General features: G+C 43.0%; 1 protein-coding gene across 8 annotated transcripts in view; it reads right to left on the minus strand.

Annotated features, from left to right (window-relative positions):
• The window catches only part of CAST (calpastatin), an 85,876-nt gene that overhangs the window by 6,029 nt on the left and 59,477 nt on the right, over positions 1-20,370 (minus strand). For 7 of the 8 annotated variants that reach the window (XM_063129581.1, XM_063129580.1, XM_063129577.1 and 4 more), the window contains 14 exons: positions 19,483-19,566; positions 18,176-18,223; positions 17,145-17,249; positions 16,511-16,612; positions 16,092-16,193; positions 15,373-15,474; positions 14,632-14,715; positions 13,318-13,365; positions 13,012-13,101; positions 12,197-12,313; positions 11,095-11,196; positions 3,826-3,918; positions 3,314-3,367; positions 2,518-2,610 (listed from right to left, as the gene is read on the minus strand). In XM_063129581.1, the coding sequence (XP_062985651.1) occupies positions 2,518-2,610; positions 3,314-3,367; positions 3,826-3,918; positions 11,095-11,196; positions 12,197-12,313; positions 13,012-13,101; positions 13,318-13,365; positions 14,632-14,715; positions 15,373-15,474; positions 16,092-16,193; positions 16,511-16,612; positions 17,145-17,249; positions 18,176-18,223; positions 19,483-19,566 (1,224 nt within the window). The remainder of the gene's footprint in view (positions 1-2,517; positions 2,611-3,313; positions 3,368-3,825; positions 3,919-11,094; positions 11,197-12,196; positions 12,314-13,011; positions 13,102-13,317; positions 13,366-14,631; positions 14,716-15,372; positions 15,475-16,091; positions 16,194-16,510; positions 16,613-17,144; positions 17,250-18,175; positions 18,224-19,482; positions 19,567-20,370) is intronic. The other variant, XM_063129578.1, reaches the window with a different exon arrangement.

Here is a 20,370-nt window from a genome sequence, read left to right on the forward strand (position 1 = left end):
AGACGGAGGTACTGTTAGCGGGTGGTTCTTCTGTCCGGCGAGGTGATGTTTGCCCTGTCCTGGACGGGGTTGCACTCCCCCTAAAGGATCGGGTCCGTAGTTTGGGGGTGCTCTTGGATCCAGAACTGTCACTTGAGGCACAGGTGAACTCAGTGGCAAAGAGCACCTTTTATCAGCTCAGGCTGATATACCAGCTGCGCCCTTATCTGGACAGAGATAGCTTAGCTACAGTTATCCATGCTCTGATAACCTCTCGTTTGGATTACTGCAATGCGTTATACGTGGGGCTGCCTTTGAAAACGGTCCGGAAACTTCAACTGGTGCAAAACAGGGCAGCAAGGTTATTAACAGGGACTGGCCGGCGAGATCACATTACGCCAGTCCTTTTACAACTTCACTGGCTGCCAGTCCAGGTCCGGGCCCAATTCAAAGTGCTGGTATTAACATTTAAAGCCCTAAACGGTTTGGGGCCAGGTTATCTGAAGGAACGCCTCCTCCCATATGTACCTACCCGGACCTTAAGATCATCTACAGGGGGCCTTCTCCATGAGCCCCTGCCAAAGGAAGTGAGGCAGGTGGCTACTAGGAGGAGGGCTTTCTCCGCTGTGGCACCCCGGTTGTGGAACGAGCTCCCCAGAGAGGTCCGCTTGGCGCCTACACTGTACTGCTTTCGTCGCCAGCTGAAGACCTTTTTATTCACTCAGTATTTTAACACTTAATTTTAACTTAAATTTAAATTTTACTATTTTAACTCTGTATTTTAATCCTATATCAACTTTGCTGTGTGGTTTTATCCTGGTTGCGCTTTTTATACTGTATTTCGTAATTGTGTTTTAAATTGTTGGGTGTTTTACTGTGGTTTTAATTTTTGTGAACCGCCCAGAGAGCTTCGGCTATTGGGCGGTATAGAAATGTAATAAATAAATAAAATAAATAATAAATAAATAATAAAACTCACATTTATGGCTAAAAAATAAATAGAAGCAATTACTGCATGGCTGTGGTAAAGGGGTATTTCATGCTTCTTCTGTTACTGGATGGGAGTCTAGGAAAATCAGCTTTAAACTCCATTATCTGAGGAAACTGATGCATGTTTTGTTTTTATGCAAAGGATTTTGAAATAAAATCTTATTTTTCTAGAACAATTGTGTTTGATTTAAATTCTTAGCCTTATAATGCTATGTAGAATAAACCACAGACACATTCTTTAACTTGTAGAACCGCTACTTTGTTACCATCACTTCAGAACTAGGTCAAAGCTACCAAGTGAAAGAAGTTGTGATGAAAAAGTCAACAGTTTGTCTGTAAAGTGACCTGATTTGTGATGCAATAAAGTCCACTTCCCTACACCTTATTCCAAGAGATTGCCCAAACCTCTGAAATAAAAATAGAGGCAAGTAGAACTGAGCAATAAAGACCAAGTCAGAAAAGAAAATATGGAGCCTACCACATGTTTCACTCACTCAGATGAGTGACATAGAAGTGACAAAGCAAATTTTATTTAAAAGCCATTTTTCTATTCAAAATGTCCAACTGATAACAGCAAGAGGGAGATACAGAAAGTAATAATCTGGTGATGAAAAAAATCATTCACCCACCTCGTCAGCGTACCCATCCTGAAATAAACATGCTGCACTTCATACATTCCCATACATGCTTCATGTAGGAAGATAACACCACTTTTAAAATCACTTCACTGACTGCCAATTAGTTTCCGAGCAAAGTATAAAGTGTGGGTTATCACCTTTAAAGCCCTACATGGTTTGAGTCCAGGCTACGTGCGGGATCGCCTTCTCCAGTACAATCTGCCCCGCACACTCAGGTCCTCTGGGAAGAATCTACTTCAGCTAGCAAAAACTAGGTTAACCACTGTTACCCAGAGGACTTTCTCTTCCGCTGCTCCCAGACTGTGGAACGGCCTGCTGGAGGAGACCCGTCAACTTAACAGTCTACTAGCATTCAAGGAAGCTATAAAGACTGATCTCTTCCGGCAGGCCTATCCAGTGGAATTTTAAGATGTTTTAAAAATGTTTTTAGGATGTTTTTAACAATGTATATTATGTTTTAATTGAGTATTATGTATTTTATCGTTTATTGTTGTTCCCCGCCTTGATCAAAACGGAGAGGTGGGCAGGAATTAAAATAATAATAATAATAATAATAATAATAATAATAAGAAGAAGAAGAAGAAGAAGAAGAAGAAGAAGAAGAAGAAGAAGAAGAAGAAGAAGAAGTAGTAGTAGTAGTAGTAGTAGTAGTAGTAGTAGTAGTAGTGAAGTGGCTTTTAACACAACCCAGATTTGGGTCATCTTTAGCATTTCCTCTCTCCTTCCACTCAGCTCTTTGGTCAAATTACTTTAGTTACAAGTCGCAGCTGCTTCCATCCAGTTGCAGTTTTAGTCATATATGGGCAACCTTTTTGCAACCTTGGCTTTCCAGGTGAACTACAGGGACATCTCAAAAATATAAATTTTAACTAAAGAACAACTCTTCCTGCTCTTAAGAAACGGACCCCACCTTTGTTGAAGGTTTTTCTGAGACAGGAGGTTTCCCACAGCTATCAAAGTCTCCTGAAAGGGCATCAATAGCTGCCGAGTCATCAGCTGGCTTCTGCAATAAAGAAAACAAGGGGGCATCTCAGATTTGAAAGGATATGCAAAATAAATGCTCCAAATGAAAATGAAAGAATTGTCAAAGTGCCACTGAAAAAGAGAACATGTCCAGGTAGAACACGTCCAGGTAGCAACTTCCTCACTCTTGTAGTGTGGGAAGAAAGTAAGACATATATCCTTAAAATACAAAGGCACCATTTCCTTGAATGTTCATCATACACCTTTGCTTTGAGAGACCCATGTTAGGGCCCTCATCTGCCGCCACATGTGGAACTAATTGATACAGAGAAGTAGGGAAACAGCAGTGGGTAAAATCCCATCAGGCTGCAGCAGCGGGAGAGATGACAAGGAGGGCCACTCTTCAACTGCCAAGAAACCAGGTCTGTTGGTTTTTTATCCAGCCGTTGTAAGAATTTTGCAACTTTAAGAACTGGTGCATGTGTTTCCTTGTTTTCCTCTTCCCTCCTCATCCTCTCCCCACACTCTTTTGTGTGGTGAAATCATGCAGGCAGGAGCTGTCCTTTTTGTTACTGATATTACGTAAGCCATTCTGGGAGCCTTTTCAAAGGGTGAAGCAAAAAAAAAATGCTTTAAATAAATAAGTTGTAGGGATCGACTGTGAACCCACCTATCTTCCAAACAGCTAAGAAGATGCGCCCACAGGTAAGCACAGCCTTCAGTTTAGAGCACTGCCTTCTTACCTTTTGTTCTTTGGGTTTTTCACCATCCTTGCCTGTTGGCTTTTTTGGCTTGCCCTTTAACAAAGATACAGTCATTTAGTAAATACATCATTGTCCTTCCTTACAAGCCTAACCCATATTTACAGATATATTTTAAAGAACACATAGACGGGCTGCTGGATTGTGGAGCTCTTTCTAAATTCTGCTTGCCAACTAATACCTCTGAGAAGATTTATAACTACTTTTAACTGTTCAGGCATTCTACATACTGAAATTAACATTTTACCATGTTTGTGGAGAAGCTTATCTGCTGTTTAAAAATGGAATTGGAATGGAATTGGATACTTTTGTCTTCAGAGTCAAGACACCAGCTCTGGCTGCTTGTAAGACATAATTTGAAAACATTGTGGGAATCCAAATTCTTAATTTCTTGGTTGTTCACTTCCGTTATGGGAACATGCGACCCTCAACATGCACATTTATAGAAAAACTATGAATGTAGGCAGTTTTGAGTTCCGAACACATCTATTTACCTTCTCATCGGAGTCCAGAATATGCCTATACTCAGGAGGGATTGTATCATCTCTCTCTCCGAGTTTGTCTATATGCTCAGATTTAGCCTTTTCCTATAAAAGCAACAATAAAATGAGATTGTGTTTTTTAAAATGGCCTAGTTCACCCAAACAAGCAAACAAACTAGTATTTATGGATGATGGTTTTCATTTGGTTTTTCATTTCATTTACTATATTTCTATACTGCCCTATAGCTGAAGCTCTCTGGACAGTTCACAAAAATTTAAAAAAACCCATTAAAACAAATTATACAAATTACAAAAAGAAAAGCATTTACCTAAAACTACATAAACAGATACACACAAACACACCACATAGCTAAAAACAATTTGTTAAACCATCAGCCAAAGACAATCCAAGAGCTAATTTAAAACTGATTGTCTGCTGCCAAATGTCTGAGAGAAGACGGCAGTTTTAACCTGGCTCCGAAATGCTGGCTCCAGGCATGACGCCGAGAAGGCCCTCTCTCTTGCTGCTTCCCTCGGAGGAGGCACCTGGAGGAGGGCCTTAGATGCGGAGCGTAGAATAACTGATGTCTTAACTGCTCCAAAATAGTGGAGATACAAAAATGTGATTTCACAGATTTGTTTTTTAAAAACCAAATACAAATGAAAATGCACAAACTAACACAATATTGTAACCAATGTTTTAAGGGATTGCTTGGCACTATGAAGCTTTAAATACTCTGAATAGCAGATTTTTCTTCTGTAAAAGTCCAGTTCTGCTTTCAGCCATGGCATAGCTTAGCTGCTTTATTAAAAGCTAAAACTACACATCTATATAACTCTTGAGTTTACACTGTGAGAACCATGATTCTTCTTACAATACTGTAGCGCTACTGCTAAGTGTATTCCAGATGCACAGAGATATGGTCAGCTGACTGTCACAACTATTTATGCAGGGGCTCGCGCTCTCTTATCAGTTAGGAAACAGGAGGAGGTATTTTGCAGCCAGAGACAGGTTTCAATATAGGATAAGGCCTAACGATATTCCTGAAAACCACTGCGCAAGTAAGGGTTTATATTTTAACCACAATTTTGCATTTCCTCTCTTACTTGTGAATAGGCTATACTCAATAGCTTTATGGCAAACAATGCAAAAATAGAAGCTTCCTTGATCCACCTAAGTACTCAGGCAATTTAAAAAAAACCTTATATTCTCCAGGTTGGTGTGAGGAAGGCATCCCACAATGGGTTAACTCCCCCTATCGCCCAGGAAAAGCAGGGACTCACATGACTGAGTTTTAAGCCCTCTATTGGTCTGAAGCTCCTCCTAGCCAGTTCGTCCCTGCTTTTCGCCCAGGACAGAGCTACTTCTCATCTCCTCCTATCTCAAGCCTATACTTATCTCTATTTCTAACACTTTTTAAACTTCTTACCTCTTTGACTTTCTTTCTCTTACCAAAAACAAACAAACAAACAAAAACCCTTTTCTTCTTCTTTTTCTCTGCCGCTTGCCTATCATTCTCTATGACCCCTCCGGCAAAGAAAACCATTTCGAAGCCTCAAAAGAAAAAGAAAACAACGACTCATGTGAGAGTCGTTAGGAAGCCATCAGCAGACAAAAGGATGACCTGCCAGAAAGGTCAAGGAGATAACCAGTTTGCCGGCTTCGGCTGCCTACTGAGTCTCCCAGCCGGAGGATCAAAGAGATCACCAGCCCGGAGGCCAAGGCCCCTCGCTGAGTCTCTTACACACCAGGAACGGTGCGATCCCGGCCTCAAAAGATGCGGCCGAGACTGAGGGAGTCGGGGGCTCAGCACGCCACCCTCTCCACTCAGAACAAGAGGAGGAAGCAACGGAGCAGCTGGATGCTCCAACAGCATCAAGGGTGAGATCAAATCCATTCTTTCTCCCCCACGTGGATGTTTCCCGCCAAACAAAGCGGGCGGCCATTTTGAGTTGCAGTTTCGATTCCAACTTGCAAAGGGAAGCCCCTCCTCCTTCCACCTCCTCCATTGCTCAGCCACAGAATAATGAGATAGCCCCAACGCCTATCCTAAGCATGGCTCAAATAGATAAATCTGTTTTAGCACAGATCACTAAGGCAGTACTGGATAATCTGACTGACCATTTGTTAGACAAGCAAACCTTGAGATCAAGCCGTTCTGCAAAACGCACCAGAGGCTTGCACACTTCTGAGTCTTCCTCCTCTCCTCCTCCACAATTAGAAAACAAAAATAAAAACAATGATAAAACAAAAAACAAAAATAAGGCTTTCAGGTCAAAACAGCCCAATTCTTCCCATAGTCTGCACTCATCAGCAGGCTCTGGGGACGACTCTCCAGACCCACACTCCATAGTCAAAGGTCGCTCTAACAAATCCAAGACCCCCTTGGCTGAGCCCCACCATGACAGTGATTCCTCCATAATGTCACTGCAGGAGTTCTTTTCAGAAGGAGAGGAGGGTGGATGGTCAGACATAGAAATTACAGACCATATCTCGGCTGATCGATTCTTTAACAAAGAGGATTTTTTACCTTTATTGTCCAAAGCAATTGTCTCTCTAGCTAGTGAGCCAGTACAACCCGACAAACAGCAATCTTTATCTAGAGGGGCAGCGATGTTTCCAGAACCCAAGCCAACCACCAGAGAGGTACCTTTTCCCAGTTCCTTTAATAAATTAATGAAGGAGGAGTGGAAATCTCCCCTCCAGGGGAAAAAGGGAGTCAGTACAGCGCAGAGGTTTTATACTCTTCCTCACAATGTGATGGAAGAATTAAAAATTCCATTAGTAGATGCCCCTGTGGCAGCCTTGCTCTCAGGTGCTGTATTGCCAAAAGACGGTGACTTTCCCCTAAAAGACCACGGGGAAAGAAGATCAGATACAGCTTTAAAAAAGGCGCATGAAGCTTCAGCATTAGCTTTAAGGGCCTCAGCAGTATCATCTTTTTTCGCTAGAGCTTCCATCTTATGGGTGGAAGACATAATAAACAATAAGGAATTAGATCAGCCTACTTTATACAGAGGACTGCTCAAACTCTCTAAATCTTTTGCCTTCCTGGCTGATGCTACACAAGATGCGCTTCAGTTTTCAGCCCGCTCCATAGCAGCTGCTAATGTGGCCAGACGTTCCATTTGGCTTAAGCACTGGAATGTTGATCTTCCCTCAAGGGGAAATCTTGCGACTGTACCTTTCACAGGTGCACACCTTTTTGGAGAAGAGGCCTTAAAAGATGTCCTCATAGAGACTAAGGATAAGAAAAAAGTTATGCCTTCATCCTTCCGGCGAGAAGATAAAAAACTCATCCGGTCTTATACATCCTTTCGCCCATTCCGGACCACTAACCAATCTTCCTTTCGATCCAAAAGCTACAGGTTTCCTAAACCAGCATGGTCCAGATCCCGCTTTCAGTCCAGAAGCGCCAACTCCTCTAGCGCTTCTGCCAAACCCCCTTCTACTTTCCAGGCCTCAAGGTCTGGACGACAGCAGTTCTGACGCCAGGGAACCCTTCATCGGGGGGAGACTTCAACATTTCCTCCCAGCATGGGAACAATCCACAGACGATCGCTGGGTCCTGGACACCATCTCCCATGGTTATCTCATAGAGTTTTGGAAACAACCTCCCCCTCGGTTCACCCCATCCCCCACATCACAATCCGCCACCAAGAATCACATCCTATCTACCGCCATACAGCGTCTACTTCAAATAGGAGCGATAGAACCAGTACCATCCATAGAAAAATACGAAGGTATTTATTCCATCTTATTTCTAGTAGCCAAAAAGGGCAAAGGCTGGAGACCAATTCTGGACCTCAAGCATCTGAACAGGTTTGTCAAATATCGAAAATTCCGTATGGAGACATTGCAAACCATCAAAGAAGCCCTTCACAAAGCAGAATATTTGACTTCCATAGATCTCACAGAGGCATATCTGCATATTCCCATCTCACTACCTCACAGAAAATTCCTATGCTTCACGTACCAGAACTATCATTACCAGTACAAAGCACTTCCATTTGGCCTATCCTCGGCACCCCACATCTTCACCAAGATCATGGTGACAGTAATAGCTCATCTCCGGCTAAAGGGCGTGCATATTTATCCATATTTGGACGACCTTCTTATCCGTTCTGTTTCCAGTCAGAAAGCCTCGCAGGATCTACAGACAACTGTCGAGTGCCTAGAAAGACACGGCTTTGTCATAAACAGAAAAAAGAGCCATCTCACACCCACTCAGGTCCTCCCTCATCTAGGAGCACTCATCGACACCTCCAAGGGTTTAATATTCCTCTCCCCAGAGAGAATAGTCAAGCTTCAGGACCGCTCAAGGGCAATTCATCGGCAAAGAATAACCAACTTAATGGATGCTGCGCATCTTCTGGGTTTAATGATCTCATGCCTCGGCATTCTCCCATGGGCCAGGCTGCATTCTCGCCCCCTTCAGTGGTTCCTATTGCCCTTCCAAGCTCAAATAGCAAGGAGGGATCGCCTCCCAATACTTCTCCCTCTGCACGTCAGAGACTCCCTCATGTGGTGGCAAGACCTCCAAAATCTGCAGGTGGGCAGCCCCTTCCAGGAGCCTCAGAGGATCTTACTGACAACAGATGCCAGCCTCGAAGGGTGGGGAGCCCACTGCAACTCTCTCCTGGCCCAAGGAAAATGGAATGCAGAGGAAAAATGCCACAGCATCAACTGGCTGGAGCTCAGGGCAGTACACCTGGGTCTAAAAGCATTCTCACGCCATCTGCAACATTCTCATGTCCTAGTCAGAACGGACAACACAACAACACGAGCCCACATAACACGTCAAGGGGGGTTCCAAATCCCTCTCCTTACACCTGGAGGCCCAGAGCATGCTATTATGGGCCGAACAGAACTTAGCCTCCATATCAGCCCAACACATCAAAGGGACCCTGAACCATACAGCAGACTATCTGAGTCGGCAACAAATAGACCCAGGGGAATGGAGCCTACATCCAGCAGTCTTCCAGAGAATCATACACCATTTCGGCCCACTAACGCTGGACCTGTTTGCATCCAGGCAAAACCACAAGCTGCCAAGATTTCTCTCCAGATTCCAGTCTTACGGAGCCGAAGGGATAGATGCACTATATATCAACTGGCCGAAAGAGAGGCTCTACGCATTCCCTCCAATCCCCCTCTTAGCCAGAGTTCTACAAAAAATCAGAAAGGAACAAGCCACTGTAGTCCTAGTAGCCCCCTTCTGGCCCCGACGCCCCTGGTTCTCCGAGATTCTAGCCCTAGCAGTGCAAGGTCCATGGTTCCTGCCCCAGATCTCAGATCTCTTGTCTCAGGGACCAGTACTGCACCCAGACCCAAATTGGCTCAAACTAGCCGCCTGGCTGCTGAGAGGTCCATCTACTTAACTCTGGGTTATTCTGAGGAGGTCATATCCACCCTGCTGGCATCCCGCAAGGACTCCACCACCAGAATTTACGAAACAACCTGGAAGTCCTTCTGCAGGTGGAGTGAAAGGGAGAAACTTATTCCACGGGCAACAGGTGTCAAGGAACTCCTAGCCTTTCTCCAACAAGGCCTTCAGATGGGTTTAAAACCGGGTACCCTGCGCAGGCAAACGTCAGCCCTGTCATCAGTCCTTTCCAGGCCTGGTAGGCAGCCACTAAGTTCACACCCTCACATCAAAAGATTCCTCCGTGGAGCCGCACTCAAGAGTCCTCCCATTGTCCATAGGTTTCCTTCCTGGAGCCTACATGTTGTACTTTCTGCATTGACTAAACCTCCCTTTGAACCAATTGCCTCTATCCCACTACGCATTTTGTCACAAAAAGTTATTTTCCTTGTGGCCATAACATCTGCTCGCAGAATCTCAGAGTTATCTGCCATTTCAATCAGAAAAGGCCTCATCACCTTCCATAAGGATTCTGTCGTCCTTCGAACAGACCCGACCTTTATCCCTAAGGTCAACACGCTATTCCATAGGTCACAGGAGCTTATTCTGCCATCTTTCTGTCCTAACCCTTCTCATCCACAGGAGAAGGCCTGGCACAAGCTGGATGTCCGCAGAGCCATTAAAGTTTACTTAAAAAGGACAGAGTCCTTTCGAAAATCTGATTCACTGTTTGTTTCCTTTCACCCTGTGGCTATGGGCAAGAAGGTTACCAGATCTACCCTAGCTAGGTGGTTAAAAGCATGTATTTTTTCGGCCTATGAGGCCTCATGCCTCCCCAAGCCATTAGGAGTCACAGCTCACTCCACTAGAGCAGCAGCCACATCAGCCGCCTTAAGTACTAATGCCCCTCTGGCAGAAATCTGCAAGGCGGCCACCTGGACAAGTCCTAATTCCTTCATAAGACATTGCAAAATAGACACATATGCCTCAGCGGATGCCTCCTTTGGCAGGAGAGTCCTCCAGCAGGTTGTAGGACTACAATAGACTCGGCTTAAGATTTTCCCACCCAGATAAGTGGTTTTTAGCTTTTGCATATCCCATTGTGGGATGCCTTCCTCACACCAACCTGGAGAATGGAACATTGGTACTTACCGAGAAGGTTCCTTCTGGGTTGGTGTGCGGAAGGCATCCCAACCACACCCTGAAACACCACCGAGTCTATCAGGCCACTTGTCTCTGCATTTAGCCGGCCAGACCTTTTCCTAAGGATCCTCAAAGTTTGTACTCTCAGATTGATTTCTAAGTACTTACTAATAAGTTATCTGTTCCTCTGTGGTTCTTCCTTACCTATGATACAAAGAGATGCTTCCTTTCTCAATTTCCGAGCTTTAGCCATGGACGGAACTGGCTAGGAGGAGCTTCAGACCAATAGAGGGCTTAAAACTCAGTCATGTGAGTCCCTGCTTTTCCTGGGCGATAGGGGGAGTTAACCCATTGTGGGATGCCTTCCGCACACCAACCCAGAAGGAACCTTCTCGGTAAGTACCAATGTTCCATTTTGCAATAGCTTTTAGCAAGCATAGCAACTAAACTTTTCGTGAAAAGGGACTGCATTCTCAAAGGTTAAAGTAGGTTGCAAAGATGCCTCTTTTGGGATGGTCTTATACAGCACGAAGACAGGATTTGATCCTCAAAGTTGCAAAAGGCAAAGAGAGGCGTCTGGTCTCCTCGCAAGAGCGAAGAGGTGGCTCTCTGTGACAAGGAACAGCACCAGTGAAGCCCTCTCCTCTGAGGGCTCTAAGGAAATCCCTTGGCTTCGCCTTTTCAGCTTGCTGCGCAGACGTGGGAGACAAACACTGTGCCAACCATGGTGCCAAGGCAGCAGTGCTGGAGGTGGGGGAGCCGTTTTTCTTACCTTTATTTTATCCACAATGGGTTTCTTTTCATCTGGGTCAGGTTCTCTTTGGCCTAGTGAGTCTGCAAGAAGATCTGCAGCAGCATCAAGTTCTTTCCTACCCTAACAGGTGCGAGAAAAGAAAAACAAAATATGCCCCACACAATCTCAGATAACAAATGTCAGTGTTATGCAAAGCTAATGCAATCACAAAGCTTCGGAAGTTACAAAGTACGTGTAACCAAAGAGATTGCTTGGGAGGGGAAGTTGAGGAAGAGCAGAAGAAGTATCTCTTATGTCTGCATCTCTACTCTGTTGCAAGCAAGTGAATTTAGTTTCTAACATACCTAAAAGAATAGCTCTGTTTTACAGAGAGGTATAAATCAAACTTGGGGCTGTCTATAAGCAGGGAAAGCCCCATGGTGGCTGTGGATCTGCACTGTATCAGTTAGACGATGCAGGTGCAGGTTTGCAGCCACCACGGGCTTCCCTGTGATGCTGCAATTTGAAAAAATGGGGGATTTACCCTGACTTTTTCAAAAGGAGTGACGTCAACATGGCAACATGTAACGTCGCTCCGCAGCCAAGACGGGGTCAACCCGGGGCTGAAGCCTGGTGGAAGGCAACCTGCAATGGATCACCTTCCACCAGGAAGAGGGAAGGGGCGGCTCTGGGACTTGGATGGCCACCCAGAACCCTCACATTCCCTACTCAGAATCGGGATTATCCACCGCCACCCCAGGAGAGGGAAAGCACAGGTTGAAGAGGGAGGCGGTCCCTACCCGGTGTCGTGAAGACAGCCCCTTGATTTGCCCAAAACTATGCTTCACTATTAGTAAAAGCAGTTAAGTTATTTGAGAACACCCTACTAGGCTAGCTGCTCTGTTTTAATTAAAAAATAATGTTCTACCTAAAACAAGACAAATTTTGCAACACAGATAGTTAACGGCATAGATATTTAACACTCTACAGTTTCTTCTAAAGACATCTTGGAACTCCAGAGGTCAAAATCAGCAATCCTTAAAACAATGTGGACTAAGAAGTGTTTTAAAGGAAGAACATACTGCATTCATAGGTTTTAGTCACTGCAACAGAAGTGATTAGGAAGTGCCATTTTGCTTACTGGAGTGGCTGCTGCTGGTGGTGGTGGTGGTGCAGATGCATGTACTGCAGAAGCCGAGGCAGCAGAGAGAACTTCTTCAGTGGGGGCAACAGCAGGCTTGCTAGCACCTGTAGATTTCTACAATAAAAATAATGGGGTTACACACACATGCGAAAATAAGGCCAGAAGCAGCATGGCAGTGAAGATGGCTGTGCAGGAACCAGGGTGCTTGCTCCGAGCGGCCTCCACAGCAATTTGGCTAATCAGTTTATTGCCATGGACCTTGCACCCCATGCAATTACTTCAAATCAATCTTCTGAAACTAGTCACCGCCACACCTGTCATCATAACCTGCAAGTGCTTTTCCTTTCAGGCTTCACCAGCCTCCAAATTTTGAATGTGAAGTGAAGAGCCCTGTCAACTGCTGGAATCCAACCTTTCCCGGCCTACTGAAAATAAGGGGAACACAGTTTCTGCCTGCCCATCTTAAGATCTCCCTATCTCCTTTGGGTTTAGACATTCTGCTTGCCTAAGAAGAAATTATGTAAAGTTTGCCACACGCCCCCAACAAAAGAAAAATCATGAGGACGGCAATGCATGGGGGTGGAAGGGTGCTTTAATCCCACATGGGGGAAATAAGATGGACTTTCCCCACTCCAGGAAAACATGAAAAATGGAGGGGAAGGGGTGAGGTGAGTGTAGGATAGTGACAATGTCATGTGAGCACTGCATTGCAAAACCACAAACCAGGCATGACAAGAGTGTGATAAAATGCTAGTGTGATGGAGCTCTATATCTAAAATGTATTTAAACTCCTGTTTCACATACAAACTTACTTGAGGTGCAGCTGCTGGGGCAGGCTTTGATGTTGGGGCTGAAGAAAATCCTTCTGACAAAGCATCAAGAAGTTCGCTTTCACTCAGGGGCTATACAAAAAGAAAAATTTAACACAATAAATATTCTCCATTTATTGTTTAAAACTACTTCGAAAGTGCAGTATTATGGTTAACTCCGTTTCGTGTTAGAATTATGGAAGGAATACGCCAATCTAGTTGGCGTGTAAACACTTCAAAAAAAAAATTGAACAACAAGACCAGAAGAACAGTCTACTTAAAAATCCTGAAGTGTTCTTGTTCACCCACCTGAGGTTTTTCTTGAGGTTTTGGTAACAGTGGCTTCCCATCTTTATCCTGCAGAGAAAATATGCCTATTATTATTATTATTATTATTATTATTATTATTATTATTATTATTATTTACATTTATATACTGTACCACAGCCGAAGCTCTCTGGGATGTTTACAAAAGCTAACCATTACTGTTAACCATTATATGCACACTACAGCAACTCATTAAATTTCATTCACAATTATTCTGTGGTCAATTCAGAGAGTCAACAGCAACCCATCTCAACAGGTACAGATCCTGTAAAATAGCTTTGCTCTTTGGTAACCAGATGTCTACGGTTTCCAAGAACGCTTTTTACCAATTGCATGCTCTAAGTAGGCTCCCCACTCCCTTCTTGGACAGATGGAATCTTGCTATTTATTTTATTTTTTTATTACATCTTTATACTGCCGAGGCTCTTTGAGCAGTTCACAATTAAAACCATAAAATACAAAAAGACAGGGCATAATATAAAACTCAAAAAGTAAAAACATACCATATAAAACCAAAACAAGTTACACCCTGGGGAAAGCCTGTGTGAAAAGAAATTGTTTTCTGGAGGCATTTAAAGGGTGTTACTTTTTCCACCTCCCAAACCACACAAGGGAGAGTTTTCCAAATGGTGGGTAACGCAACAGAGAAGACCCACCATTGAGATTCTTCATGGGGACATTCTGTTCGTTTCGGAATGACCAGCAAGACCTCCTAAGAAGATCGTAACTATCAGGTCTGCTCAGTATTCAGGTCCCAAGTTGTTCAACCACGCTTTTATATCCTCCAAACGTGACTTTTGCTTGTGCTATCTTTGAAAGACGGCAACCGAAGAACACAGCTGCCTACCTCCTTATAGATATTGGGAGGTAAGAATATTTTCAGTCTGTGTTACATCATCTGCACTGGCTGCCAGGATGCTTTCAACCCAAGTTACTAGTTTTAATTGTTAAAGCCCTTCATGGCCTTGGATTCATATATATCTTGGAATGCCACTGTCTATAACTCCGATCAGCCATAACCAGAATAGCCAATGATGAGGGATCATGGGAGTTGTAGTTGTGACACATTGAGGGCCATGAATTTCCTACCTCTGCTCTATACATAGGCCACCAGTGTCAAAACGTACTTGCTCTATATTCCACGAGCACAATACGTACACTGAAAAGCTGGCTTATAATCACATCAAATAAATAGCCACAATTCACAAGAAAGTTACCAAAAAAAGTAAATAGTTACCTTTTTAGCCAACCCCCTTCCCTTACCACCACCACACAACAAAATGAAGAAGGAATTACCTTTGCTTCAATCAATCTATAATCAGGAGGGATGGTTTCTTCATCTTCCCCCAGTTTCTCACGTTCCTCCTGTTTTGCTTTTTCCTTGGGAATGGGGAAGAAACAGGAACTCTCTTATCATTCATAATTTGAGGGTTTATTTAGTGGTGTAGTTTCAAAATATTATATGTATCACATAGTATTGAAGCATACACAAGTTTATGAGCCACTTTCTTTTGTTACTGAAGTTTGTTTTAGTTACGTAAAATGCAGCATACTGAAATTGTCATTACTCTGCCATCTTTATGAAATACTAATAAATACTCCTTGCAGTGTGTAAGCAGAGATATGTTTCTGGCTGCAACTAGAAATCCTTCTCATCCATCAATAGAAGCACTGTTAAAGTGCCTCAAGGGAAATAAATGCTCTAAAAATCGCCCATTTTAGACATGTTCCTGGATGCCACAGCAATATTTCCTCTCTCCTTACCTGAGGCATCCTCATTATGGCAAACCTGCAATCCCACAGCCCCTCTTTCTATCCCTTTAATACATTGACCTCCTGTGTGTTGAAATCTGTCCACTGTTGTGGCAGACGTCCATGCCCCAAACATTTTACATATATTTAAAATATCTTTGCGTGTACCAGAAGTTAGTTCTCTGTGTGTGGTAGTTGTTGCTTACAGAGAAAAAGAGAGTCCAGTCCCATCAGTTATAGACAGAAAGATAGATCTTAACTAGGACCAGGTTTATTTATTTTTACCTTCACTTTATCCACAGCAGGTTTTTGATCCTGTGGGTCAGGCTCTATTTTTCCTAGACTTCCAGATAAGGCTTCCAGTGCTTCATCAGGTACATGTGTACTCTAAAATAACATTATTTAGATCAGCTGGTTGTTTTTTTTAAAAAAACAATGTTTGCAAACAATGGATTAGCTGATAAATCTAATTTCTGAAATCTAATTACCAAATATTCATATAAGTAACTGCCAGCTTAGGAAATAGTGTAGACTAATTAGTGCTGCTGAAATTCATCAACCAATTATCGGTACAAACTATAGACAACATCCACATGGAACCTTCCCAGCCTAGACCAATTAAAATTAACAACATCTACTTTCCCACAAGCTTTGTTACTTTCAACAGGGATTAGTCAAGAGAAACTTTCAACATCCTCAGCCTTCCCCAAATTGGTGGGGAAGGATTTTAAGATATGTTGGACTACAACTCCCAACATCCCCAGCCAGCATGGTAGCAGGTTGGGAAAGGCTGCAGTAGACCGCACTCAAGAGCATTAAACATACCTAACAGTTAATGAGCAGAGGCAGATAAAACTTACAATCTTATTATTCCAAATGTTTATGGAGGAAAAGTTTCAGACTGTCAAAATTCCCAAACGTGTTATACAGACAGTTTAAAATGCCGCCCTTGTAACCGTGGACCTTTGGCCTGCTGGTGCTGACATTCATAACTGGTTACTTACTGGAGAAGTTGCTGAGGGAGCTGAAGATTGCACAGAATGAACAGCAGCAGCGGAGACGACTTCTTCTGTAGAATTTTTTTTGGGCTCAGCTACTGAGGGCTTCTAAAGTGAGATAACAGTAACGACCACAGATAACAAGCCTTATCATCATAGAACATACTTCGTGTGGCTTTATGAGCCTGACATGTAAACCGATATGACCCGATTCCTACCAACTTCAAGATAATCACAGATATTTAATTTAGCAAGCTCTTGAACAAATCATCTTGATTATTCTCAAGGCAGCATCTCACTTCTAACTAGTGAGATTAGGATCAAGTCAATTTCCCATTTCCCACTTTGAGGCACACTTTCAGGTCCGGTGAGGCTGGTGCGCCTCCAACATGGGCTACGCGTTTGAGCCTTAAGAAGTTACTCACCGTAGACACTCCTGATGGAGCTAAAGAAGGTACTGGAGGAACTGCGGGAGAGGAGGCCACTTTTTCTTTGGGAGCTTTTGCGGGCTCAGGAGCTGCAGGCTTCTGGAAGAAGGAGACCGCTAATGAATTTTGATATCCAAAACATGTTATCTGTTTCATTTATTTATTTCATTTCTATACTGCCCAATAGCTGAAGTTCTCTGGAAGTCCAAAAATAGGAGTGACCAAAGCTCTTCTCCCAGTGAATAGGTTGGCTCCATGGCAGCCTAATCTATTTATTTATTTATTTTATTTTATTACATTTTTATACCGCCCAATAGTCTGGTTCATCCACCAACCTCAGAGACCCTTTGGTCTACTGGAGTACAGGCGCTGGGAACAGTTGCAAGATACCCAACCCTTTTACAGGCTCTCCCCACCATCTCCACCAACAGGCCCAGCATGCTCTTGCACTCACAGATGGCACATCTATGCCCTACCTTCGGTGAAGTACACAGAAATACAAGGGGAAGAACAAAAGAATGGAAATGCTGTGTTTGAATTTTAAATCCCTTTTTCATCTTTAATTATCAGTGTGTAACACAACAAAATACTTAGGATTTCAAGACAGGCCTCCTACACAAAAGAAACTCACCTTAGACTCATCGGCAGGTTTAGATGGTTTTGATGTTTCTGCTGGAGGAGTAGGACAGACAAAATCTTTCGAAAATTCATCAACTAGGTCAAGCTCGCTAACAGGCTGTAAAAGAACAAAAAAGGTAAAAACGGTGATGCAGCATTATTTATTTATTTTTAAAAAGACACATACAAAAGTGCCATTTAGCAATGAGCACTTAGAATTGCCACAAGAAACTTCAGACAAAGTAAATGGCTGTTTATGATGCTCAAGATCATGCATGTACTTCTCTACAATAGATTTGGATCTGCATAGCTGGTGCAAAATAGACAGCATTACACTGATCACCTCTTGGTGGAAAGGGAGCATGACTCCTGGCCACCTTCTCTCTGCAGATTCAGTCTACCACCTGGACAGGTTAACTGGCAGAGCACAAGCTAGCAGCACAGACCACCTATAACACCACTATGAATACATCCTATTCATAGATTGAAGCAGGCATAGGAAACATCAAGGCCTCCTTCAGTGGGACCCACACCCACACCCGCACCCCCCACCCACCCACAAACACCACAGGGCTAACTGCCCAGTAGGGAAGGAGGAGTAAGGGAGAAAGGCAAAGGTAACATCGGGGCCTGATCCAGTTGGACTGCTCCTTTCCCTCAGAGATGCAAGGGGAGCAGGACCATTCCACCAACCTTCCTGACAGTCTACCTAATGTTTTGCTCCATCCCTTTTTGTGTGTGTCGTGTCTTTTTTATTGTAAGACAACGAGCATTTTTGCTGATTAATTATAATCCACTCTGGGAGCCTTTTTCAGTTTAGGAGAAGGGTAAAAAGTGTGTGTGTGTGTGTGTGTGTGCGCGCACAAAAATCAACCTTTTGATTTGATTCCACTCTGTTAGAACTATTCACTTTGCTGTACAAGCTGAAATCAAAAGGGCCATTAAGAAACCCATCTCAGTGAAAAACTTACTTTTGTAGTTTACTATGCTTCCCTCTGAAGCATCTCAAATGTTAATCTTAATAAAATGCATATACTTAATCACCTTAGGTTTCTCTTCAGGTTTCGGCAACAAGGGCTTCCCATCTTTATCCTAAAGTTAAAGGTATACAATCACTGTTAACTCTGTAGTTTATATTGCACCCATTTTAAAGATACTCTAAATAGTGAATATATAGATTTACGCCAAAAAAATCCAAGTATTCTTCACACTGGAAAGGTTTTCCCCACAGTTTCTCCACTGAATATATTTCTTTTCGTAATGCCACTATGTTAAAACAATTAAGCACGTTGATCTAACTGCTGAAAGAAAAAACAGGCTAAAGGAAAAAAAGAAAATATTTACCGTAATGATTACTTCTGGTTTCACATTTCCCTGCCTACTCTTTGAAAATACATGAAGGTAGTAGCCAAGAAACAGTCACAATTTTTCTAATGTGGAAATGGTCAGCTGCTGCCTGTCTGAGATACATCTCAATATATCAGAGAAAGGTTTGGAGACTTGCCAGACATATTTCAGAGGCTCAAATTATCTGTTAAGGAGAGACACATGAATATGCCTCTTTTCCTCTCCTGCCATTTCATTGGCTGCCACATGCAGAGGCAGTGAAATGCTAGTGTCATGATGTCACATCACCTATCTTTTTCAGTGATACATCGTTAGCACAATGCAGGTCAGTGGTGCACAGGCATCTCTGTAACATGCAGTTTGGGCCTGAGACCGTCTCACATTAGAAAAATATACATCTGGCATTTTATTGTTTCTTCCCAACAAACATTTTTTTTTAAAAAAATAACCACTAATACAGAACTCTAGTGTCACCGGATTCTAAGTCACTTCTGGAAGCAAATGGGGATCTCCTTAGAAAGACACAGACAATTGAAAGAGTGGGGAATCTTATCCATGTTGCTCTCTCTGTTGATGTTGGCTGGACTAGGACGCAAAATGGTAATGCAGTCCTTCCCTTTGCTCTGTGTCCTACTTCTTAGCTGGGTGTCAGCACAACCATCAAGGAAGCAGTTTGCTATTCTTGGCTTCCCCCAACCTAAGTACCTTAATCTTCTACAGGACTAGTTGGTCCCGGCTTGTTGCCCCCAGGTTTGTCTTGCCCCAGCAAAGAGTGAGCACTGAGAGCTGAACGAGTTGTCCTTGTAAAAGCATCCAAATAGCAATTCTGTTTCTTAATCTAGGCTCAGTATGGCAAAGTTTAGGGACACCTGGCATTATGGTAATGCTAGTAAGGCATGAAATGCACCCAATTTAATTTAGTTTTCTAAATCCAAATCCCCACCTGTGGGGGGAAAGTCAAATGTATAGCATAAGCAATCAAAACTGGGAGATCAGAAAATTACCAAGGCTGGTTTTAATCTGTAGTCTGGAGGAATTGTATCATCACGTTCACCAGTTTTCTTCTCTTTTCTTTCTTTGGCCTTTGGCTGAATAAAGAGAATCAGAACATATCAACACAAAAATGGCCTTTTTGGATTTTTTGTAACAGAGATGGAAGCCAATCAAGTTGTCTCTGCCCAAGAGAGTCCCTCAAGAGGCTAGCAACATATTGGGCACAAAGATTTAAATGCATCCAGATACTTTCTCCCTGTTCCTCCTCCCCCTGAATTTCATACCTTCCTGGTTTTCTCTCTCTCTCTCTCTCTCTCTCTCTCTCTCTCTCTCTCTCTCTCTCTCTCTCCCTCCCTCCCTCCCTCCCCCTCTCCCCCCTCTCCCTCCCCCTATCCCTATCCCTCTACAATTAATCATTTCTGCATTTATGTTCCTTCTAAATTGGATTTTTAAAAATAAAATTAACAAAAGGACATGCATATTACAGAAGCAAAGAAGCTGCTACAGCTGACAGCAACGAAAGAAAATAAAACTTAAACAAGGCTGTAAAAGGAATATTTTTATTCTCAGGAATGGTCCGATGTGTTTCTAGCTTGAATAATTTGGTAAAAAGACAGAAAGTACTTAAAAAAGAAGAACACCATCTTTCTTTTGAGGGACATATAAAAGCCAACGCTTGAAAGGAGAGCTAATAAAATTGAAATGTATCAGGCAATTTCTGTAAATAAAAGTATTGCTTTATAGCTCCTATTTGGATCTTTTAATCTTGTTTGTGCTACAGTCCAGCCAAAGTTTGAAAGTTTTCAGTCCCGTTGCTTTTTAATGGCAACATTTTTGGGCATGTGCTTAATGCTTACAGTGAAGTCAACTTAAATTTGGAGATATATATGTAAGAAATA

Source organism: Elgaria multicarinata, chromosome 6, assembly GCF_023053635.1.
Source record: "Elgaria multicarinata webbii isolate HBS135686 ecotype San Diego chromosome 6, rElgMul1.1.pri, whole genome shotgun sequence".
Classification (NCBI taxonomy): Eukaryota; Metazoa; Chordata; class Lepidosauria; order Squamata; family Anguidae; genus Elgaria; species Elgaria multicarinata.